The 26,437-nt window shown below is 35.4% G+C and overlaps 1 protein-coding gene across 1 annotated transcript; it reads right to left on the minus strand.

Annotated features, from left to right (window-relative positions):
• On the minus strand, nucleotides 1–26,437 carry ACTR10 (actin related protein 10). The gene is made up of 13 exons (XM_055436153.2): nucleotides 26,232–26,437; nucleotides 23,767–23,839; nucleotides 21,658–21,740; nucleotides 19,850–19,958; nucleotides 16,702–16,809; nucleotides 14,875–14,942; nucleotides 14,282–14,361; nucleotides 9,422–9,457; nucleotides 6,591–6,670; nucleotides 6,440–6,513; nucleotides 2,725–2,806; nucleotides 1,934–2,135; nucleotides 1–1,198 (listed from the first exon to the last, which is right to left on the minus strand). Exons 1-13 carry the CDS (start codon nucleotides 26,306–26,308, stop codon nucleotides 1,017–1,019), a joined length of 1,254 nt encoding a protein of 417 aa, XP_055292128.1. The 5' UTR covers nucleotides 26,309–26,437; the 3' UTR covers nucleotides 1–1,016.

A 26,437-nucleotide genomic window follows, 5' to 3' on the forward strand; every position in this document is an offset into this window, starting at 1 on the left:
TAAAAATGAATCCTTTCCTATTCTTAATGCCAGGAACCAACTCTTTCAAGTGTTACTTGGTATTAGTATCGTCATATACAGAGCACATAGCAAAACTAGGAAGGCTATAGTAAAAGGACAAACAAAATGATCAAACTATGAGTCAAAACAGACTTGGGACATATAGTCTAAAAAATGTATAAATTCTTACTCAGTCTTCAGGACTACAAGAATACATATATATTTCCTATCTTCACAGGTACTTAGAAAGAATGAAACCAGCAACATTCTAGTAAGAGGTAGTTCATTAAAAACAAAGGAATAAAAACAAAAATAAAAAAATTAAACAATGACTAAGTACATATTATAAAGAACCCTGCTTTTAGAAAATAAAAAGCACAAAAGATTAAAGACATTACGAATACATGTTTAAACAGCAGTTGCATAAAAATGCATGAGTATCTGCATTAAAATGAAATATCTTTTCCTTAGAAATCCAGAAAGTTAAGAAAGTCTACATTTCCACATTTTGCTTACCAAATGCTTAACTATGCTACCCAAAATTATCAGTCCAAAAGCAGCATTATTATAACCTGGACACAAACATCAAAACAAAAGGATCTTAAAGACACAGACCCATGTAAATATTTGAAATAACTAGAAATGGTAACATTATTCTTTAGATGAAATAACTGATGAAAATAATGAAGTCTCTGATGACCAAGACAGATTATGTGAATTATGGAGAGATGCTTTTCCTCTTTTTGAAAACTGAACTATGTAACAAATCTCCAAAATGAAACTGCTTTAGTATGTTTTATTGATATAAATACAACTAATTTCATAAGCATCAGCTACCATTCTACCATTACACAAGAGAAACTAGTCAAAATGATTAAATATTAATGTGACAAATAATTACAGAAATGCTTTCACTTCTACTAAAGTCGTCTCTAACAGCATTCTATATACTTTGTACAATTTGCTTCTTTGATGAGATACTTGAAAAGAAGCAAAGCTGAATTTTAATCTAACTTTCATTTCTCAGTGGAAAATGCTCTCTTCATCAGAGGTGGCTGATTCTTCCCAACATCGAACATCATTTCTAAAGGTGGATTATTAAGAGAACACCAATCAGGTATACGGCCTGTCTGGTTATAATAATCCTTTGAGACTGAACGGCTCCCAAGTATGTCTTGAAGTGCTCCAAAAATAGCTCCTGTGTGGTAAAAAAAAAAAAAATTATAGCAGATATGAAAACTTTTACTGGAAAATTTTATGTACACATATATCCACTTCATTATATGACGAGAGAATGGGTAAAATTCAGTAAAGCATATTCACAGTCTTCAGATTAATTCCAGTTAAGCTGTTCTATATCCTATATTTTGAAAAACAGGGTAAGCCACAACTCTTATGGTGAAAATAACTTAAATGGCCTAAACTAGATTATAGTGAAAATGACTGTGTTACTATGTTTAAATGCAGGTAGAGTATGGTGGAAGTATTTTCAACTCTGGACACAAAATAAATAATCATCTTAGTTTTCTTAGCCAAAACTCTATACGTGGGATGACTTTAATTGGAGAGAAGTTCATTTAAAAATATCAAAGTGGAAATACCAAGAGAAAATAGATATATAATTCTGAAAATTAATAATTTAAGGAAAAGTAAATGGTCAAAGAAAATTGATTAATTGTTCTATTAACTAAGTAAGCAATTTCTAATAATAAATCATCTATAACCATTAGTAATGTCATTCAGGAACCAATTACTATATAATCATTATTTTAAAAAATGAAATTCTTGGGAATTCCCTGGTGGTCTAGTGGTTAGGACTCTTCACTTCCACTTCTGGGGGTCTGGGTTCAATTCCTGGTCAGGCAAGTAAGATTCTGCAAGCTGCAAGGTAAGGCCAGAACAAACAAAATTTAAAAAAAAAAGAAATCCTTACCTCCCAGCCATGCTACACAATTAGCCTTTGCAGGTGGAGTATGAATTCGGAATGTCTTGGTGGCAAGCGTTTTTTTGTATTTTGGTTTTTCTACCAAATACCTTATTTCTGCAAGTAGTCTGTGAAGGAAACCTGGCAACATAGACGTGCCACCTATGACTACCAAATTCTCTGCTAGCTGCTTCCTTGTGTCTATTGGGCACTGTTAGTAAAAAGAAAAAAAAAAAAAGAATTAACTAGTTAACTGTATAAATAATGCCTGACTGAATTTAAGAAAATATACACAAAAAAGGGTCACAGATTTTTTCATGTGACAAATATACCACCATGATAATATTACCATGTACTTAGCATCAGGAATGTTAAAGTCCTTCAATGATGTTATGATTTTCAAAAAAGTCCCCAAGCAGAGTGGGAGAAGTAGATAATATCTCCCAAAGTATTTTACAGGAGTTCTATGGCTCCACAGTCATTACATAAAAGAGACATATATACCCTGTGGAATGAAAAACTTAATACTACACAAACATGCATGTGAAGAAACTACTAAGTACAAAATAAAAATCTGGTATTGTTATCATGGAAAAGATGGACGCTACATCCACAGCACAAACTGCCCTGGGTTTGAAATGCTGTCGGTACCGTATCTCAGTGCTAAAGTAAAACTCAGTAAAACTCCACATAAAAGATAAAACATGCAGCCAATGGCTAAAATTAAAAATACATATTTAAAAAAATTCTTTATAGAGGACCGTGGTCATAAAAAGAAACCATTTACAAAATAAAAATACCTGCATAAGGGAATCCAATATTAAAGTGGCAACTGATTTCTCTTCATTATCTTGCTCAAAAAGGATTTCCACAACAGAATCTCTAATGAGATTAAGAACAGTGTTTTGTTGGCATCACATAACACAACACAATACAATAGGTCTACAGACATATGCGGAGAGTCGGACATGACTGAGCGACTGAACTGAACTGAACTGAACTACGTGAATGTAGAGTAATGATTAGAACACAAGGTGTCTACATTTGTAAATGAGAATAACAACAGTACTTGCTCACAGGTGTTGCAACAAAGAATCAATGACTTAATAGAACAGTGCCTGGCACATACAAGGTATGCCCTAAGTACTAGCTATAACTGTCATTATGTATAGATTTTTCAGGCTTCCCTAGGGGCTCAAACAGTAAGAGTCTGCCTGCAATGCAGGAGACCCCAGTTCAATCCCTTGGTTCAGAAGAGCCCCTGGAGAAGGGAATGGCAACCTATGCCAGTATTCTTGCCTGGAGAATTCCATGGACAGAGGAGCCTGGAAGGCTACATAGTCCATGGGGTGGCATAGAGCTGAACATGACTGAGCAACTGACACACACGTAGAGATTTACATATATTTTGTCCACCTTAAACCTAATAACATAAAAGGAGTGAAAGTCTGTAAAAGTTAATGGAATTCAACAAACAGATCAACAGTGATACAACAGATTTAAAAACAAACAAGACCTTACCCCACCCAGCCAAAAGTATTTCTTTGTTGGTAAAAACAATATGTTGCAAAGATGGTTTGTTGCCTAATAAAATACTCCTTTTCCTGTTCGTTCTCAAATTAAAAGAACTGTTTTTGGTAGCACAAGGAAAATCTTTGTTGTGATGGAATCTCTCTCTACCTTGATTGTGGTGGTGGTAAATGCAAAAACCTACATGTGATAAAATCACAGAATAATATATACACATTGTACCAATGCTAATTTACTGGTTTTAATATTGTACTATGGTTATATAAGATATATCCTTTGGGAGAAACTTTGAGGAGTTACATGGGACCTATCTATATTACCTTTGCAACTTCCTGTGAATCTATAATTACTTGAAAATTTAAAAAAAGATAAAACTCCATTTTAAGCTGGATACAAAGCCCCTCCCCAGCTGAAATACTGTATTTAACAGCCTCTCTTGCAGCAGAATGTAGCTAAGCACCAGACAATGAGATAGAGGCAAAAGTGGTAGTTGGGAATAGTAGAAAGTCTCCTTTACAAGGAGAGAAAGCACTTTTCTCTTTCCCTTCCTAGGACTGCATGCTTGGAAAACATATGTAGTAGCTAACTCTGGCAACCACCCTGGAACCCAAGAACAAGGGCTATGCCCCCAAAATGATAGGTGGAAGGAAACCTGGGTCCCTGGTGGCAATTTTTATACCATCCTTGGACTATCTACCTCTGAACTTCTTTTAAGTGAAAGACAAATTCTATCATGTTGAAGCCAGTATTTTCAGGTTTGTATATCTGGTAATCAAACTGAACCCTAACCAATGCAATACAAGACTATACATATAAATATACATATAATGTTAAAATAAAATTTGGACCACACTATGCATACTACTTTAAAGTTTTTTTGAATCTTTTTCAAAACACAAAATTCTCTTCCTGATATTCAACATACTTGCTCACTGTCCATTTCATGAATACAGGACACAGAGGTCTAAGTATGCTGAACACTCATTCACTCATAGTTAGCCACCTGCCTCTAGGCCTGCACACTTTTGCTTCTACCAGTTGAGCTGAATACTTACAAAGCATCAGTTTTCTTTTTCCAAATCTTTGTCAGTTAATGTGATATTGAAAAGACATAATTTTACAAGTAGTACTTAAGAAATGAGGGCTTCCCAAGTGGCTCAGTGGTAAAGAATTCACATGCCAATGCAGAGCCACAAGTTCTCTCCCTGGGTCAGGAAGATCCCCTGGAGAAGGAAATAACAACCCACTCCAGTATTCTTGCCTGGGAAATTCCACAGAAAGAGGAGGCTAGTGGGCTACAGTCCATGGGGTCACAAAAAGTTGGACAGAACTGGGTGACTGAGCATGCACACACTTAAGCAATGAAATAGTAGGGTAGAAAATAAACACTTATTTTCTTAATTTCTTATTCTGGGCTCCAGTAAACAATCAGGAGAAATTTTAAAACAGTAAATTAGTGAAAATAATTTAAATAAGAGGTAAAATGATAAAAAGTTACTATCAAAGAGTATTACATTCTCACTTTTTTCTTTCCCCAATTACTATATTTAACATCTGTATTTTTATGTTCATCCTTTCAGTATCTCAAACTCTATGCTAATTATCTCAAAATCTTAACAGGATCTTCCATACTTATTTAATTCTCTTCTGTGCATCTTCTGATCTAATGTTTTACAGATGAAAATTTTATAATACAAATTTCATATAGCTTGGGTATAAACAAAAATTACATTGTTACCAGTATAATTATGTAAGTCCTTGGCAACTTAGACTGCATCATCAGATTGAAAAATAAATAATAAAAAGGTGAATAACTGGTCCTAAAGATTTAGTACCTTTGAAAGAATGTATTCTTTCTAACTAGACAGTATTTTAAAACAGGAATCAGAAAACTATGGCCTGCAAGTCAAATCCAGTCACTGCATGTTTTTGCAAATAAAGTTTTATTGGAATCCAAGTCATGCTCACTCATTTACATACTCCCTAGATCTCCTGGAGGAGGAAATGGCCATCCACTCCAGTATTCTTGCCTGGAAAGTCATCAGGAGCCAAACTGGCTAGTCCATAGGGTCACACAGAATAGGACGTGACTGAAAATACACACACACGGCTGATTTTGTACTCCCAACTGTAGAGCAAAGTAGTTGCAAAAGAGACTATATGGCCCACAAAGCCTAAGGTATTTATTAGCATTTGGTCCTTCATAGAAAAAGTCAGAGGGCTTTCCTGGTGGCTCAGTGGTAAAGAACCTGCCTGCCAATGTCGGAGTCACCGGTTCGATCCCTGGTCCAGAATGATCCCATATGCTGCAGAGCAACTAAGCCTATGCACAACTACTGAGCCTGTGCACTAGCGCTTGGGAGCCACAAATGCCAAGCCTATGTATTACAACTACTGACGCCTATGCGCCCTAGAATTTGTGCTCTGCAACAGGAGAAGCTACCGCAATGAGTACACTACAACTAGAGAGTAGCCCTCACACACTGCAACTAGAGAGAAGCCCGCACAGCAACGAAGTCTCAGCACAGTCAGAAATAAATTTTTTTTTTTAAGTTTGATGAATCCTGTTTTAGAGTATCATACTTTATCCTCCAACTCAAAGAATGGCTAATTCTGAATTACTCTGAAGAACAGAAATTTTTTAAGTTTTAAAAAGTTGAATAATAAAAACAATGATAAAGTATGTTAGTCACTCAGTCGTGTCCGACTCTTGCAACCCCATTGACTGTAGCTGACCAGGCTCCTCTGTCCATGGGATTTTCCAGGCAAAAATAATGGAGTGAGTTGCCATTTCTTTCTCCAGGGGATCTTCCTGATCCAGGAATTGAACCTGGGTTTCCTGCAGTGCAGGCAGATGCTTTACCATCTGAGCTACCAGAGAAGCCCCAATGATGAATGATGAAGCTTAATGAAAATAAAGGCTTAAAAAATATTAAGGCCAAAAATTTTAGTTCATTATTTTGTTTGTAAAAATTAAGGTCTAACCTGATTGATCCAAGGACATGTAAAATCTTCTCTCCATCTAATGGGTAGTCAACATTTGGGGGTGGTGAGGGACGCTGAAATATAAATGTCATAAGCATAAGTATACAAAGTACAACCTACGAAAAGAATATACATTTCTTTTTCAGCTTACCTCAGTATTCCCATCAATATTAAATTTTGCTGCCTGGATATTTAGTCCACGCTTCAGATCACTAACAAAGCAAGTGCGCACTTAAAAGAAAAGGAGACATCATTATGGTTTGTGATTGAGTCAATGTCCCAGTTAAAACAATTCTATTCAAGTAAATATTAATCATCTGTTCTTTCCGATTTTATAAACTAACTCTGTCTTCAGTTAGCTTACAATTTATTCACATCTAAAAAGCTTTTCATTCACCACAGACTCATAAGACATGTTCCATGTTCCTGCCACAAAGCCACATTAAAAAAATTCTTGGTTGGTCAGAACACAAAGCTAAATTTTGGCCTTAGCTGCAATAACACTCCAAAGAAGGAAATGGCAACCCACTCCAGTACTCTTGCCTGGAGAATCCCAGGGACAGGGGAATCCTGGTGGGCTGCCATCTATGGGGTTGCACAGAGTCGGACACGACTGAAGCGACAGCAGCAGCAGTTTAGTTTACGGTTTTTTAGTTTACGGTTTTTTCTCCCTCTTTACACACTACATCACCTTCTTTTTTTCACTTTGAACATTTATTCTTTTAAATATTATTTCTGCTGCAAAGTACCTTTTATAATAAGTGGCTTCAAATTATTTTCATAAATAGGTAAGAAATAAAAAAATTTTACCAAGTAGGGACAAAACTGACATTGAGAGCAAGAAATCTAATATTTGGTTACTTACAAAACATGCTGAGATAAACATTATATTATACAAAATTCTTTACATTTACTAATTCAAAATATACTTGTTAAGAATCTAAAATATGCCAAGGACCTACTGTATAGCACAAGGAACTATATTCAATATCTTGTAATAACCTATAATGGAAAAGATTCTGAAAAAGAGAAGATGCATAACTGGGGACTTCCCTGGCAATCCAGTGGTTAAAACTGTGCTCCCAATGCAAGAGGCACAGGTTTGATCCCTGGTCAGGAACTAAGATCCCACATACCTCACGGTGTGGCAAAAAAAAGAAAAGATAAAGAATATATATAACCGAATCAGTTTGCTGTTCCCTGAGATACTGTAATAAGTCAACTATACTTAAAAAAAAAAAAGGAATTTATAATATGCTAATATGTTAGTAAGCTAGTGTTCAAGTTACAACATTAAGTCTTCATTAACTATTTAAGAAATGTAAATACTCAGTTCCTCAACATCTTACATACTTAGCATATGAAGGTATTCTTCTTTAAGGAAACTAAATTCACTGAATTAAAAATCTGAGAACAAATAAATTACACTTAAGGATTTTAAAATAACTGAAAAAAACTTAGGTATTACATAAGTAACATAATAAGTTTGTGAGAGTAAGTGTACATGTTGCATATTTGTTTTTAACATAAATGGGTTCCTACTACACATATTTTACAGCTTTGTCCCTTCATATATTATTGATACCCTTCCAAATCAATACATCTATCTCCTCCTTTTTAAAAGTTATATGGGTCCCACCTGGGGTATGCAATAAATAAATAAAAAGCCATATGGTAATCCTTATGATGAAGGCATCAAATTTCATTCAACATTCCCTCTTGCATAGGGTGCATATTTTTCAATTTTTATAAATATGCCAGGGTGCCTTCCAAAAAGGTTAGTTTTCAATTCTTACTAATAGCAATATATTAATTTTCCCATAATCTCACAAACACTAAATGTCTGTCTTTCAAATTTCTGCCAATCTGATGTTTGCCTGGCTAATGGAAACTTCTTTTCACAAGTTGGAAGCTATATGGAAAGAAATATTCCAAGAAGTTATCAACTGTTACATTATAGAGAATAGGACTGGAAGAATGAAAGAGAAACTATTCATTTCACTTGAGATATTTCCTCTATTATTTGAGCTTCTGCAAAAAGAATGAACAAATGACTGAAGTTTTATAACTCAAGAGGTTTTAGATAATTATGCCACATAAGCAAGCAATATAATGAAGAACAAGATCCATTCTGCAGCCCTAGCTCTCACCTTACCTATTGTGTGACAATGAACAAATCATTTAATATCTCAGGGACCCAGTTGTACCAGAATATCTCCAGATCCCATTTAATTCTAAAATTCATTATTGTCTAATTCTCTATTAAACATTCTAGAGTATTAATTTTACATGACACTTTTAGTAATGAAGAACATTATAGTTTAACTGATTTCCTTTCAGTGAATCAAGATACCAGAAAATTTAAATATTATCATAAAAATATACTCTAGCAAAGGAGGAGTATTAACAATGTATCTTATTAAAGTGAATCTAATATACTTTACCCAACTATAGAATTTCTGAAGTCACTAAAATGATTTAACATTATAAAAATGCATTTAAAATACTAAAGTATAAAAAAAATGCTAAACAACATAAAATCAGTGGTTTCCATAAGCAGTATAATTGTTAATTCATACTGTGAAAACTACTAATTGCCTAGTAACTCTGTATACTCTATCACTGAGAAGTTTCTTTAATAGTACATTAAAAGTAATGCCAAAAGGGAATTATCAGGAAGTCCAGTGCTTAGAACTCTGCACTCTCACTGCCAAGGGCCTGGGTTCAATCCCTGGTCAGGGAACTAAGATCCCACAAGCTGGTGGTGTGGCCAAATTAAAAAATAATATTAATGCCAAAAGCTTCCACAAATCTGAAGAAAAACCAAAATTTTATATATATTATTCCACAAGATATATGTTAAGTAGTTTTAGGTTACTGCATATACATTTAATACATTTTATATCTGTATAAATACTTAGAAACATGCCCTCCAAATGAATACTTAATGATGAAAGGAAAAAAAATGGGAACTTAGTTTACCTTTAATGTCCTCCAAGATACCTTCTGGAATTGAACCTAAAACAGAAATTTTATTTACAACTTTAGAACTTTAATAAGCAGAAAGAGTCTATTAAATTCCACTCACATTTCCATTTTCCATTTCTGCAAACTATTATAAAGTACTATAATTTTTTTTTAAAGACAAATAGAAAAATCAGGTTTACTTTTAGGGAAGAAACATCAGCATTCAAAGTCAAGCCAAAGCACAGAAGTTGAAGCCAGATGTACACAAAGTACTAAAGAATGTGACTAATACTCATAAATTTGATAAAAAAACAAGACCTTAAAAATACAGCAGAATAAATGGCATTGGATAGGAAGTGACCAAGGAAATCTTATCTACCATAAAAAGATTTGCTGGTTATCTTGTGTTAAAGTACTGAGAAGAAATAGTAAGGCTTAAAAATGAGCTACCTACTTTTCTTTTACAAAAAGGGAAGTTTCACGTTTGCTTATCTTTCCTATGATAATGAATGACTGTCAGTGAGTGACATACTCTTAATACATATTTGTAAAAAGGATCATGCATAGACAATTTTTTTCTTCAAGGTAAACGTGACATTTTAAAAAATGAGTGAGAAAGTACCTATTATATAGATTTCTTCGAAATTTTAGAAAGATGTTAAAAGATAATGTTTGGATATGTTATCATTGTTATGTAATTTTGTTGCCAATAAATAAAGTTTTCCAAGTCAGACTCAAAAATTTAGAATCTTTGAAACTCAGAATTTTTAACCCATTGTTAAATATGTAAAAATAGTCTCATTAATTTGTAAGAACAAATTATTTATGTCAAGGAAGACAGAAACTTATAGCTATAAAAGGAATCATGATTTAGTAAGGGTAATCATGCACTTCTTCCATCTGGAGCTACGTGTCTTGTCAAGTTACTGAAAGAATTAAAATTAAAAACCATACCTTTAAGTTGCTAAGCCATAATCTTTAAAAATTAATAAACTATTTAATCACACTTTTTTTGAGAGGGAGCAAAAACATTTACCATTAGTAAATATGACTTTGGAATTATTATATTCAGTTCAGTTCAGTTCAGTTGCTCAGTCGTGTCCGACTCTTTGCGACCCCATCAATCACAGCACGCCAGGCCTCCCTGTCCATCACCAACTCCCGGAGGTCACTCAAACTCATGTCCATGGAGTCGGTGATGCCATCCAGCCATCTCATTCTCTGTCGTCCCCTTCTCCTCCCGCCCCCAATCCTTCCCAGCATCAGAGACTTTTCCAGTGAGTCAACTCGTCGCATGAGGTGGCCAAAGTATTGGAGTTTCAGCTTTATTACCTATATTATATGGTCCTTTCCAAATTCTTTTGTGTTTCATAATACAGTAATAATGATATACATAAACTTTATAAATTAGTATAAATATAAGTATGTATTGCAGGTACATATTCAAAATTTTTTTACTGGTGAGGCCAGTGTGTGATCAAAAAGTTTGAAGACTCCTAATGTTAAATGTTAAAATTTATCCCATGGAGAATATAAAGATTTCCAAATCAATTTAAACCTGGCTATATATAGATGAGAGAAATGTAACTAGATTATAAAGAATGTAAATTTAAGAATAAGTGCTAAAAACTGTAACATTTCACAGGTGAGCTCTCTCTAGGAATATTCAAATGAATTCCAACATGTGCCAAAGACATGTGGTAATGTGAGTAAGTTTTCTCTAATAACATGGAAGGCAAGCTTGAAAAGAAAAGGCTTATTTTAGTTAGGAGTAGGTGCTGGCTTTGGGAAGGAGCTTCTCAATCTTAGCGGTTTAATCACAGCCATTTAAACACTGCAAATGAGGCATTCATTGGCTCTGGCTTTGAAAAGTCATATTTAAATTTCAGCTAATTTAGAATAATAAGTATAATATTTTACATATAATTTACTTTTCAACTACACTTTTCAAATCAATGTATTTAGTCTTTCTAAGTTTTAAGTTAGTATATTCATTCTTTTTTGAACAAGGTTCTAAATAATAAATAAAGAGGTCACTTAAGGATACCCAAGTATATGTAGGACTTAGATCTAATCTTTGCCGAAAGCATGACAAGAGATATTTTAAATATATTTGCATTTCTGATCCTAAGTGGAAAGTAAAAGTGTTAGTCACATGGTTTTGTCTAACTCGCTGCGATCCCATGGCCTGTAACCCACCAGGCTCCTCTGTCCATGATTCTCCAGGTTAGAATACTGGAGTGGATAGCCACTCCCTTCTCCAGGGGAGCTTCCTGACCCAGAATGAAACCTGAGTCTTCTACATTGCAGGCAGATTCTTTACTGTCTGAGCCATCAGGGGAGCCTCCCTTCTAAGTGAATCCTTCAGCAAACAGTGATATGATTTAATTCCTCAACTACTGGGAATATATGGCTAACTGTGACAGAGTCAAGATTTTGAGGCATATGAGAAGGAAAGATTAGAATCAGATTTCAAGACAGTTGGTTAAGAAAAGGGTGTCCAACCTAGATGTCCATCAAAAGATGAATGGATAAAGAAGTTGTGGTACATATATACAACAGAATATTGCTCAGCCATAAAAAAGAACGAATTTGAGCCAGTACTAGAGAGCTAGATGAACCTAGAGCCAGAATGAAGTAAGTCAAAAGGAGAAAAATACCACATATCAATCAATGTGTGTAACAGGGAATCTAGGAAAATGGTACTGATGAACTTATTTGCATGGCAGCAACAGAGGGGCAGACACAGAGAACAGACTTGTAGACACAGCAGTGGAAGGAGAGGGTGGGAGGACTGACACATACACATCACCGAACGTAAACTAGACAGCCAGTGGGAATTTGCTGTGTGACACAGGGCGCTCGAACCCAGATCTCTGCGACAACCCAGAGGCGTGGGGTGGGATGGGGGTAGGAGAAAGGTTCAAGAGAGAGGGCAAATATGTGTATTTATGGCTGATTCATGTTGATGTATGGCAGAAACCAACACAGCACTGTAAAGCAATTATCCTCCAATTAAAGATTTAAAAAAAAGAAACAGTGTCTAAGAACACACAGTTCAGCATTTTAAGGAAACGTTAAAGTCAATTTTAACAAAGACTTTTATTAAAAATATCTTGGGGGACTTCCCTGGTATCCAGTGGTTAAGACTCTGTGCTTTCACTGCAGGGGGATGGGTTTGTGTCCTTGGTTGGGGAACTAAGATCCTGTATGCGGTGAACCAAAAAGAAAAAAATCTTGGGATGCTACACTAAACTACACTAAAAAGGTAACAACGTTTATCTGGAATGGATAAATAATAATCTGATCTACAGAATAAAGAATGCTATTATCTTAAATATCTAAAGAACAACAGGAAACAATATATGTAAGGATAAAAGTCATAACAACCTGCCCTTCTCTTTTCAACATTTATTCAATGTCCAGGCACTTGAAAAATAAATAAGACAGCGATTCTCAAATTCTATTGACAGAAAAAGTTAAAATGTACTATAATTAATACTGCTGAGGGTATAATAGAGAGGGGAGTAATTTACTCTGCTTAGGGAAATGAGGAAGGTTTCACAATTTAATGACCTTTCTGTCAAGGAGAGAGATCAGAAACTCAAATAGGTAAAGAAAAACATTCCAGGTAAAGAAACAGTATAAATGAAGGCATGGGATTACGGAAGAACAATGATGCCAGGACTATAGCCTGGAAGAGGTATGAAATTTACTGCAACTGAAATAAGGTGCAAAGGGTTGAGTTCAGTAGCTAAAGCTAAGTTAAAGTTAAAAGGTAGAATAAAGATGCATTGTGAAGAAACATGAGTATCAAATTGATAATTTGGATTTTAACCTGTGGGGACGAGCAAAAATTCTCAAGCAAAAGAACAATGTAATCAGTTATTCCTGGCAAGAGTATGAAATAGACTAAATGGGTCCAAGGAGTAGGCTCCAAGAAAGAAGCAATGAGACCTAGTTTACAATGTCTGTTTACAAATGTTCTGTTATGGAGGACAGAAAAAAAAGACAAAAAACAGATTTCTGAGGGAGAACTGAAAGGACTGATACTAGTTTTCTAAAATGTGAGCTCAGGAAGAAATAATCTAACAACAATTTGTTAGAATGAATTTAGGGGAAGAGATAATGTGTTTACTTTTAGGAGGCTTAAGTTTGAGATGCCTATAGGCATGTGTAGTTTCTCTCTAAAATGAGCTGAAAATATGAAGTTTACAAGAAGGGTCAGGCTCAGTGATATAGTTAAGAATCAACAGCATACAGATGTAGCTGAAGCTATGGGAACACATGAGATCACGTTTAAAAAGCCAGTAGGAGAAAAAAAGAAAATCAGCAGGGAAAGAAAGAGCAGAGGAAACTAAGAAGGGATAGTTGGAGAAATAAAAGAAAACCACAAAGGAAGAAAAGTCCTGAAAGCTAAGGGAAGAGATAGTATCAGGTGTATATGACAATCCAGATGCAAACTAGTACATATAGAATGGATAAATAACAAGGTCCTACTGTATAGCACAGGAAACTATATTCAATATCTTGTGATAAACCATAGTGAAGAATAATATGAAAAAAGACAAATATATATAACTGAGTCACTTTGCTACACAGGAGAAATTAATGTAATGTTGTAAATCAACTATACTTCAATAAATTTTTTTTTAAATAAGAGAGTATATGATAATCCATGATGTCAAAAGTTCTGGAAAAAATGATTAAAATTTAACTACCAGATCTGGTGATTAACAACAGCTCAATAATGACCTTATAATTGGAGCCAGGACATCAGACTGATGTGAGAAAATGAGAATAAATATGCAATGTGGGGAGCGGGGGGAATGAGTTGAATGTAAACCACTCTTAAATAGATTAAAATGATTTTACCCATCACAGAGGGAAGGCTCTGTTCTTTAGCAGCACCTGTGTCAACAGTACATTGTTCCAACAGTTGAGTTTCCAACTCCCTGAAGGTGAAAAAAAAGTTACTGTAATTAAAATATTGCAATTGATATCCTTTTCCTATTTAACACTTTTACTTCATAACAGAACATGATACTTTAAATAAAAGTGGTTTTACCCTTAAAAGATGAACATACTCAAGGTTAATAAAGTGAAGTCGCTCAGTCGTGTCCGACTCTTTGCGACCCCATGGACTGTAGCCTACAAGGCTCTTCCATCCATGGGATTTTCCAGGCAACAGTACTGGAGTGGGGTGCCATTTCCTTCTCCAGGGGATCTTCCTGACCCAGGGATCGAACCCAGGTCTCCCGCATTGCAGGCAGACGCTTTTACCGTCTGAGCTACCAGGGAAGTAAAGAATGGAATAAATAACAATGAATGTCCACATTACAAGTCTTCTATTGATCACTATCAAAAAAGTAGCATCATTTTTTTGTTGTTATTTTTTGTTTTTTATTTCTTTAACATCTGCTTTTTTGGCAGAGGTGAAGCAATGTGCTAAATGCCAAGAAACTTACTTGTGAAGAGCTTTTCCTCCTAAGGGGAGTGCTCCCCAACAATTCAGTACTGGGATTCCTTCATATATCTATAAGGTAGTCAAGGATATTACTATTTGAGAAGGTAAAAACGTGTTTCCCTCACCTCTGCACTACTATTCTACATCAGCTTGGCTGGCTAAATTCTTTAAGGAGTTACAGAAAAATCAGAGTCTTTTTATCTTCTCCAAAGAAAATAGCTAAACATATACATACAAATACATGGTAAACAACACACACAGAGAACTCATCTGTTAGAGCTTGGGTATCCAATAAAGTAGCCACTGTTCACACATGGCTGTTGAGCACTTGAAATGTGGCTGGTCTGAACTAAGATACACTACAAGAATAAATTCCTCAACAAATTTAGAAAACTGAGGAATAAAAAAAAAAACCTGTAAAATATCCCATTATAATTTATTATGTTAATTATACATTTAAATAGTAATATTTTAAATATATTGGACTAAATAAGATACACTACTAATTTCATCTCCTTCATTTGTATTTGTAAAATTTGTAGCACTTAGAAAAATTTGAATTACACGTCTCACACTGGATTTCTATTCGAGCTGAGAGAACAGTGAACGATATTGTACTGTGGATTTGCTACCTTATTTTACATGTTGTTTTTCCTGATGTTTTATAAAGTACATTATTTATGAAAAGCAAAAAGTCTATGGGTAGGAACACTGGCTTTGAAGACTAACATGGGTTTGTATCTTGGCTGTACACTTCTATTAACTTGGGTCAGCCACCTATCTCAACTTTCAGTTTCTCATTTACATAATAATACTTTTTGTCATAGGGTTGTTATGAGACTTACACACAAAATACTTTCTATTTTAAAAAGCTATTGCCTAATTCAGTTCCTGAGCAGCTAATGATCCTTGATTTCCTTCCCATGATTATCTCTTCTAACAAACACACATATAGATCTCAAAATTCCAAGTTTTAAAATTCCTTAAAATTCCTTTTCAAATGTAGCAAATATCTACTCTAACATTTATAAGAAATTTTTATACCTATACTCTACTTAAATTCATTTAATGACTTGGAATGGACCAGTTTATAGTCAGTAATTTCATTTTGTTAACAGCTGAAATTACTAGGGAGTTCTTCCCAATGGCAAATGATACAAAAACTATAGCACTTACTGTGCAAGTTATGTGCCAGGTTCTGCACTAAATACTTTACACATACTATCTCACTGTAGTCACAAAATGCCCCTATGAGGTGCAATTATTATAATTCCAATTTCACAGATGAGGAAACTGGGGCCAAAGGGAGATTAAGCTACTTGCCCAACATCATACAACTAGAAAGCTTAGCTGAGACTTAAACTTATGTATTTGATTCCAAACCCCAAACTCATAACCCCTATGCCACACTGTCCCCATGATAGCCTCAGGAAATTGAGAGAAAAAAGGAATTTACTTTTCGACACCGAGCCCTTCAGTTATTTGAAGGCAGATCTCATGTTGTCATTAAGTTTTAATTTTTCTTGATTTAACTTTCTCATTTGTTTCCAATTACTCTTCATATGACTTATCTTAAAATTTGACCATCCTATCCAACTTCTTTGATCCTAGGTCTGATCTCTGGAGTGTATACTGGGATCAAGCCATAATGACAATTTCTACAGAAAGTACATTTAAATCTCAAAATCCTGTGAATTTTTTCCACATATATCATATTTGTACATGATAATCCAAAATAGCTTGATGCAACAAAAACAATTTGTAATAGGCCTGACTATTTCAAACTAGAGTAAAAACTGCAAAATTAGCTGGTTTACAAAAAAGATACAGGTAACACCAGACTCTCCCTATATCCACAATCTAGGACCATGGCAGAGTTTATCCCAAGTGTAAGAAGAGCCATTAGATGACTTGGAGCAAGCAAGACAGATGGAACCTAGAAAACAACAAAACCAGAATCAAAGTCAGTAGCTGAAGGTGTTTCCCTTACATTTCAAATATATTTGAAAAAATTCATAATTATGATACTTATACAACCCTTTCATGGCACTAAAGAATTAACTGATTTACTTGAATTCACACATAATCAAAATATACTCTAATACACAAAAACACTCTTTAAGTTCTATAAGTTGTTTCATTTTGAAATGACAACTATAAAGCATTTCTATTAACTCAGTTCTTTCTCTTTTGGAAGAAAAACTGAAAACAATAAAGAGATGGTCCAGAAACACACATTCAAAGAAAATGCTAAATTTAAAAAATAATGTCTTTATCATCATTTTTTTTCCTGCTCAGCCTGTGCACACGGGTTGTGTGAACGGATTGTGTGAAGCACTAATTGATTTAATTTTAGCAATTTTTTTCTTGATTTCTTTTTTTTGTAATTATTTATTTTAGTTGGAGACTAATTATTTTACAATATTGTAGTGGTTTTTCAATAAATCAGCCATGGGTGTACAAGTGTTCCCCATCCTATTTCTCTGTTTCTATCTATACCAGACAAGAACACTAACATAAACACAACTCAAATGATGATAAAGACATCTCTTTATTTTTTAAATTTAGCATTTTATGTCAATGTATGTTTCTGGACCATCTCTTTACTGTTTTCAGTTTTTCTTCCAAAAGAGAAAGAACTGAGTTAACAGAAATGCTTTATAATTGTCATTTCAAAATGAAACAACTTATAGAACTTAAAGAATGTTTTTGTGTATTACAGTATATTTTGATTATGTGTGAATTCAAGTAAATCAGTTAATTCTTTATTTAGTGCGATAAAATGGTTGAAATAGAAACACAGAAAAAGAATTCTTGACTGTCCTTATTAATGAAGTTTATAATATGAATTATATTTTTTAAATGTTATAATATAGTAGTTAAAAACAAAAGTGAAGAACTACAAAAATCCTTAGTTCTAAGTGACACTTTTCAGTGAAAATCCTACCAAATCTAACACCCTAAATATCAGATAAATATTCAATCAAACTATGGAAGTCCATCATAACCAAATGGCAAACAAAATAATGGATATAGTTCCCTTGCCTAAGTACAGCAGGTATTCTGGTAATATACCAGATACGAACACTAACATAAACAAAACTCAGATGCTAAGTTCCACTAAAAATACAGAAAATCATCTATTTTATTTAGATAAGAGCTGTACTATGTTTTGCATTCTCTCTACTGCAAACCAAATTCCTGATTCAGTGACATAGGTTAAGTACAGGAGGGTATGTAACCTGTTTCTCTATATCTGTCTATATTCTCTATATACTAAATTGTAAATTAGAAAAATTAACTGCCCTTATCTCATAAATAAATTGTGATTTTTTTTTTTCACCAAACTCACTCAAATTTATTAACAGCCATTTACACTTTGAAACTATCAAAATTGTGGACATAAACATAGAAAACCTACAAGACCCTGGGTTTGGCCTGTGTATCATGAGCTTTGAGGTTTTTTTTTTTTTTTGGAGGCTAATTATTTTACAATATTATATTGGTTGGTTTTGCCATACATTAACATGAATCCGCCCCGGGTGTACATGAGTTCCCCTTCCTGAACCCCCTCCCACCTCCCTTCTCCCTTTATCCTCCCTCTGGGTCATCCCTGCACACCAGCCCCGAGCATCCTGTAACATGCATCGACCCTGAACTGGTGATTCATTTCACATATGATAATATACATGTTTCAATGCCATTCTCCCAAACCATCCCACCCTCACCCTCTCCCACAGAGTCCCAAAGACTGTTCTATACATCTGTGTCCCTTTTGCTATCTCGTATACAGGGTTATCATTTGCATCTTTCTAAATTCCATATATATGCGTTAGTATATTGTATTGGTGTTTTTCTTTCTGGCTTACTTCACTCTGTATAATATGTGGACTTTACTCCGAGTTCAAAAGTTGTTTTGATGTATTTGTGGGGGAGAGAGTGGTCTCGCCGTCCTATTCCTCCGCCATCTTGTTCCTTCCCCTTGAGCTTTGAGTTTTAACACACAAGCTTCCATAACAGACTTCTCCCATTCTTCAGGGTCTTGTTTTTAGCTGAAGATGGCATGTAAGGTGATGACTTTGGACATTTCTGGGAGTGACTCAGGTTTCTTTGGTAGCTCCCCTCTATACGGAAGCTATTTGTTGTTTTAGTCACTCAGTCGTGTTAGCCTCTTTGCGACCCCGTGGACTGTAGCCCGCCAGGCTCCTCTGTCCATGGGATTCCCCAGGCAAGAATACTGGAGTGGGTTGCCATTTCCTTCTCCAAAATTGTGATTTTTGATATATTTTGTGTTCAGTAAAATGTATGAAAATTATATTTATATGTGCTCAATTTATTATATATTGTACACATTTTATACACTTTTGCTAAAAAACTTGAAATTCCCAAGGCAGAGATTTTTAAAATGTTAAGCAATAAAGATTTTGGCCTACTATGAAATGTAATCATCTTATGTCATAATTTTGGTCTTTAAAATAATCTTACTTAACTCATATAAAATGACAGTTATGAATAATATCACTAATATCAAGATCTAAGAGTCATTCCTGGCACTGTCCACTTACTCTATGGGAGACATTATTTGAATACTTCATTTAATAGGAATTTAAAGCCTATGAAATGAAAATGAAAGAGCTGGAAAATTTAGAACAGTCAGCATACCTAAAAAATGAAAACTAGAGAGACCTGGAAGAAAAACATCATAAACTTCACCAAAGAATTTCTCATTTCAGGAGAAAAAAAGCAAACCCAAAACTTAAAACCTGTAGTAAAAGAAGTAAGAGAAAGAGCAATAAATAGGAATCTTCAATTATCCAATTATCTATGTATTAGATAAAATGCTAATTATGCATGAAATAACCATAAAAGAAAACAGATTATTTTGTCATCCAATTCCTCTTTTCAATGAAGGAAATAAAATGAGGACCTTTTAGTTTAAGCTTTGAGTACCTACTAAAAACATAAAAAACAGGTACCTCAAAATACTTGAAAAGAACACGAGTGAGTGTCTCTCTGAAGTGGGAAGGACATAATACAGACTCGATAACCACAACTCTGCGGTCTCTGGGATTCACCAATAGATGCCTGGAAAGTGACAGTTTATAACAGTTTTAAAAGTTTGTATTTTTTCACATAATGCAATTTGCTAAGGTTAAAGAAACTGTACCAACTTCACTTAAGAAGCTTTATAACAAAAAGACATCTTCATTTTATGATCCACAAAAGACAACGTTTATCGCTCAATATTCTCACGTTATAAAATTTTTTATTCACTTTTTAAAGGTTATTTTCCATTTACAGTTATTGCAAAAGATTGGCTATATTCCCTACGTTGTACAGTATAGCTTTGGGCCTATCATACACCCAAAAGTTTGTGCCTCCAACTCCCCTATCCCTATGTTGCTGCTGCTGCTGCTAAGTCACTTCAGTCGTGTCCAACTCTGTGTGACCTCATAGACGGCAGCCCACCAGGCTCCCCTGTCCCTGGGATTCTCCAGGCAAGAACATTGGAGTGGGTTGCCCCACTGATAACCTTTAGTTTGTTCTCTGTGTCTGTGAGTCTGCTTCTTTTTTGTTATATTCACTAGTTTGTTGTATTTTTTAGATTCCACAAAGAAGTGATAACATACATCATTTGTCTTTCTGTCTGACTTGCTTCACTTTGCATGTGTTAGTCACTCAGTCATGCCCGACTCTATGTGACCCCATGCACCGTAGCCCCCCAGGCTCCTCGGTCCATGGAATTCTCCAGGCAAGAATACTGGAGTGGGCAGCCATTCCCTCCTCCAGGTGATCTTCTTGACCCAAGGATCAAACCCAGGTTTCCTGCATTGCAGGCAGATTCTTTACTGTCTGAGTCATCAGGGAAGCCCTCAATTGGCATTATGCCGTTCAAATCCATCCATATTGCCACAAATAGAAAAATTTCATTCTTTTTTATGGCTGAGAAGTATTCCATTGTATACATCAATATATATGGGACAGAAAGACAACATTTTTGATCTCTTATTATATGCCATGCACTGTCAGGAAATTTACATCTATTAATTCATTTATCTCAGAAAACAAAGACTACAGCCTATTATGAATACTAACTTGAGTAATTAAAAAGATATTTTCTTTTTTTAAGCTACAAAAGTAGTATACACTCAAAAGACTCCAAATATTATAGAGGTTTATAACTTGGAAAGTACAAAAATACCTTATACCTCTTCTAACCAGAAACGATTACTAATAGCAGTTTGTATATTTTCATTACTGTGTGTTGTTGTTTAGTTGCTAAGTCATGTCCGACCCTCACAACCCCATGATCTGTAGCCCCGCAGGATCTTCTATCCATGGGATTTCCCAGGCAAGAATACTGGAGTGGGTTGCCATTTCCTTCTCCATCATTACTGTGTATGTATATGCATATATTTTAACAGAAATATTCATCCCATAGATGCTGTTCTACAAGATTTTAATTAACAGAATATCTAAGACATTTCTGTATCAGTACATATGGATATAAAACTTTTTTGACAATACAGTGTTTCATTATATGGATGTATTAATGCAGTAATAAAATTATCCAATCCCCTTTACTAATGGACATAGTATTTCCTTATACTTGCCAGTTTTCTAGTCTTCAAATACGCTTTTGAAAAAATTGAAAACGAAAAAGTTAAAATGGCAACTGGAAATTAACCTTTTTTTTTACATTAGAAATATGACCAAATATCACTATGATGGGCACTAGGAAAAGCTGGGGGGTGGGGGCAAGGAAAACAAAATTGCATTTTACCTGAAATATAGTATATGGATGAATTCCTTTAGGTAGGAATACAGTTCTTCTGTATTGATGTTATATTGTACAACTTTGATAGGCTATAAAAAATTTAAATGATTTATTAATTTACAGTAATAAAATAATCTCAAATTAAACATGCTTATTTATTTTACAAATGGATTTTCTGGTAATAAATCAAAAGCAATTTATATTTAGAATAGATGCAAATATTAAAAATAGATTAATCACTTAAATTAGAAATCTTTAAGAACTGGCATGTCCAAGATGACAAAACATTTTGGTTTACAGAATAAGTCTGTACACACAGTGAGGAAAGACCAGTGCTCATTACATTTTTCTTTCATCTGACATTATTTTGGCATCATCAGTAAAAAGCAGCATCGACTAAAAAGCATCAAAATGAAAGTGAAGTCGCTGAGTCATGTACGACTCTTTGCGAACCCATGGACAGTAGCCTACCAGGCTCCACGATCCATGGGATTTTCCAGGCAAGAAGATTGGAGTGGGCTGCCATTTCCTTCTCCAGGGGATCTTCCCAACCCAGGGATCGAACCCGGGTCTCCTGCATTGCAGACAGACACTTTACCGTCTAAGCCACTAGGGAAGCCCAAAAAGCATCAAAGGCTTCATCAAATACTCCAGATTTGGTTCAGTTCCTGTTATTTAGTCCCAAAGCACTTGTCCTTTTGTAGTATCACTCCACTTGATATATTCTCTTTTAGTTGATATAGGGACAGTCCCAAAGTAAATCAGCTCATAAATATGTGTGGTAAAATAAAAACATGCACCATTAGCACTAAAGCAAACACTACCAAACCAGGGTGCTAAGTCAACACTAATACATCACAAGGGCTCCATTCACTGCATCATGATCCAACTTGTGCTTTTATGAAAACAAATATGCTCCTATTTGTTAAATAAGGGAATAATGTCTATATAATAAGGAAGGTTGTACAGTTCATATTAGGCAAGAGGAGATGAAATGATAATAGCAGAGTTAGAACTTTCATCAAGGTAAAGAAAGTCATCAACTCAGTGGTCACACAAATGGGCATGCTTTCAGATTTATTTTTAAAAAGTTTAAATGATCCAATGTACCAGGGGCTACTGTACCAGAGTGAACCCTTTCAAGACCTTTTACTGGGCTGCATTTCTTCCTGGTCCCACCTTAACAATAGCTTAAGAGGCTCAGAGCTCACTTCTGTATTTCATTGTCTCAGCACCCATCAACCAACAGTTTCAACTATTTCATTTTGTTTTAAATATTCCCAAGAGAGCCTTCAGCTCAGTTGCATCTTAAAGTTATTCCAATTTTTTCCTGAGGTATTAATTTTTGTTTTTGCTAGGGCTCGGATTACAAAGTTACATGGGTTTTAAATTACCTGCTCAACCCTATTTTTCCACAAAACCTGTCTTTGTTTGCAATCAAGCAGAGGTTTTTCAGGAATGCAAATGTTGAGTTATAGTAGAAATATCTGTATTTGATTTTAACAAGCAAATCTTATGGCATGCAAAATTATTATTTTTATTGTTCTACAATTCCTAATCTGCAAAAGTAACTTTGGCAAGAAAGTTTCTTTTAAAAAATGTGTTTTTCACAGGTCCTTTGAATTACAGAAAAAGAAATGAGAATCTGGCTCATATTTGTGAACAGGGTAAGAATAAAATGATTCTATAATTACACTACAAGACTCATGCAATTATTTTACTAAGTTTAAAAACTTTCTCTTAATGTAATAGAATTACATTTATATCCAAGTTGTATAGAAAAAGCAAATCTATAGAGACAGAAACAACATCCATGGTGGGGTGGAAATGAGGATCAACAGGCATTAGAAATCTTATTAGAATGATAAAAACGTTCTAAAACGAACTGTGGTGATGGCTGCATAACTTGATACATTTAACAAAAATCACTGAATTGCACACTTCAAGTAGGTGAATTTTATGGTATGCAAAATTAAACCTAAATAATCCAAAGTTTTCTTGGGTTTTAGTCTAAGCTATACATTTAGCACTGCTCTAATCAATCTTATTTAAAGTCACATTTAAAAATATTTTACAGTACAGCATTTATTTTGCTAATTTTTTAAAAAAAGATACCTTAGGCACGCCAGCTTTTTTTATCACACTGGGAATTATACATCTTGGACCAGTTTCTCCAGCAAATCCACACCTGCAAATAAAATAGAAAATTGATACATTCAACTATTATAACATTCTTTCTATATATTTGTCACAGAAACAAGTTTTTCTGTATTTTTTTTCAAAGCAGTTGTCACAAAACATCTAGAAACATCTCTGATGTATTCAAAGGGGCAAAAAAGCTAAGGAAAAGTTAATATCACCTATTGTGTCCTACTCTTTGCAACCCCATGGATGTCCATGGAATTCTCTAGGCCAGAATACTGGAGTGGGTAGCTTTTCCCTTCTCCAGGGGACTTTCCCAACTCAAGGATCGAACCCAGGTGTCCCATATTGTAGGTGGATTCTTTACCAGTTGAGCCACAAAGGAAAACCTAGAATACTGGAGCAGGTAGCCTATCCTTTCTCCAGAGGACCTTCCCCACCCAGAAATCAAACCAGGGCCTCCTGCATTGCAGGCTGATTCTTTACCAATTGAGCTATCAGGGGAGCCCATTCATAAACTAAAGGTAAAAAAATAAAATCACTTTGAATTAGTACTAGTGAAATAAACCAGTGTATTATTTTACGGTAGCATTTACTTTTCAGTTTTTAATTTTATTTGAATTTTAGGTAACACATCTCTACAGCTATGAGTCTGTACTCCAGTTTCTGATTTTGTTCCTAGAGTTCATGTTACTCATAATTCCATCATTCTAATATTATTAGTTTCCATACTGAAGTTTCCTTTGGTCTATTTTTAAAACTATGCATATCTGAGGTAATTATAATCACACTGATCATACAGCATGAATTCATAAAATAAGCTTCTGCCCAAGCTATTAGTTTTCACCACCATCACTTTTTAAATTGCATAAAATATTTCATCCTTTTTTAAAAAAATTTTTTTTCCTTTCTTGATTATTTAAGTATCTCTATTTCCCATAAAATAAAACTTTGCTAAAAATGCTGTTAAAAACAATTACCATGTAAGTTCAGTCTCAATATTACCTCTTTTTGTCCTGTCTAGTTTTCTGTACTCATCTCCTCCTATTCCCAAATAGCTTTCTCCATCTTCTTTTAGTTACACCCCAGGTTTACCTGTATCAGTGCTTCTCAAACTCCAGGATGTAACCCACTGGCTGGATACATAAACCCATCTCATCACCTTCCTGTTGTCTTTGTCAATAACCATCCTCCTATATACCAGCATTCCACTGCTCATTTCTTCAACATACCTAAAGCAATTATCTTTGGGTGTCAACCTCAAGGTACTTACTATGCTATTAAAATAAACCTTTAAAATAAATTTAACAATGCATATCTGGGAAGATCTTGCATAGAACAGTAAGGGAATATCATGAACCAAGAACTATGTTTAATCCAATTATGAAGCACCTGATGTCCAATTCTTTTCGAGTTTTCTTTTTTGGCCATGCTTGGTAGCTTATGGGACCTTAGTTTCCCAATCAGAGATTCAACCCAGGCCCTTGGCAGTGAAAGCACCAAGAACTAACCTCTGGACCGCCAGGGAGTTTCCTCCAATTTCTTAAACAGGCTCTTCTGACCACTTGTTCAACAAATAGTTATTCAACACACTGTATGTCAGACAGTATTCAGGGATATACAAAATTTTTTTCAAATAGTTTCCATTACATATATGCAATTCTGGCTGTCACTTTCCTTTTTTCTTGAGCCCAGGGCAAGGGTTCTCAATCTGGAGTCCACAGACCACTGAGATGGTCCACCAAGCCCTGAAATTGTGTACAAGTATTTTAAGGTTTGTGTGTTTTTGGCTTTCTTTCGGTCATCAACAGGATTTATGTCATTCAAAAGGTTGAGAATCACTAATCTAGTATTTACAAGTTGCCTTTTAAAATATGGTAAATTTCTTAATCTAAAAGCTGTGTGTGGCGGGGGCGGGGGGGACAACAAAGGATCTCTAGTATCTACAGGGTTTCGGATCGTTACGCAGTCTTCCTAATTCGACATCCCACTCTTGGGAAGCAAGATACATTTGAATTTCCAGCACCAATAGCATCTCTGTTCAATAAATGTTTAATAATGAAGGCCGTCATCAAGCATTACAGTTCGGCTGCCGCCTTTCTAAGGAGATAAAACTAGGATAAGCGGGCCCTAGGTCATCGCTGTCATCCCCTGCATAGATGACCCCAAAGGGTCCGTTCAGTTTGGGGGTGACGACAGAGGCGGCAGAGAAGGCAATTCTCTCGAAGCCTCTTGGGCCTCTCTAGGAATCAGAACCAGACCGCCCAACGGATCCCCCGGATTCGCATCGCCCACGGTGCAGGTAACTGGGGCCGTCATTTGCGGAGGTCCCGGGGGCGAAGTGGAGGCTTAAACAGCCGCCCCCGAGACTGCGATGCGGACCGGGGCTGGGCCTGCGGCTCGGCTACCCGCCCTCCCTTCCGGACGCGGTCACTCACTTGGTAAAAGCCTCTCCCAGGTCTATCACGACCGCCGTTTTCTCCCCGCCGCTTCCCAGGCCCTCGTACAGCGGCATGGTAGCAAACAGGCCGGCAAGGACCTGGAGACCTACCGACCCGGCCCCGACAGACCTCGGCGCTCGCGGGGCGGGCCGGGGGACGGCGAGCGGGCGGCGGCGCCGGCGGGGGCCTCGCGTGGGCGCGGC

This window comes from Moschus berezovskii, chromosome 9, assembly GCF_049115385.1.
Source record: "Moschus berezovskii isolate FMDL1 chromosome 9, NW_MosBer_1.0, whole genome shotgun sequence".
NCBI classification, from domain to species: domain Eukaryota; kingdom Metazoa; phylum Chordata; class Mammalia; order Artiodactyla; family Moschidae; genus Moschus; species Moschus berezovskii.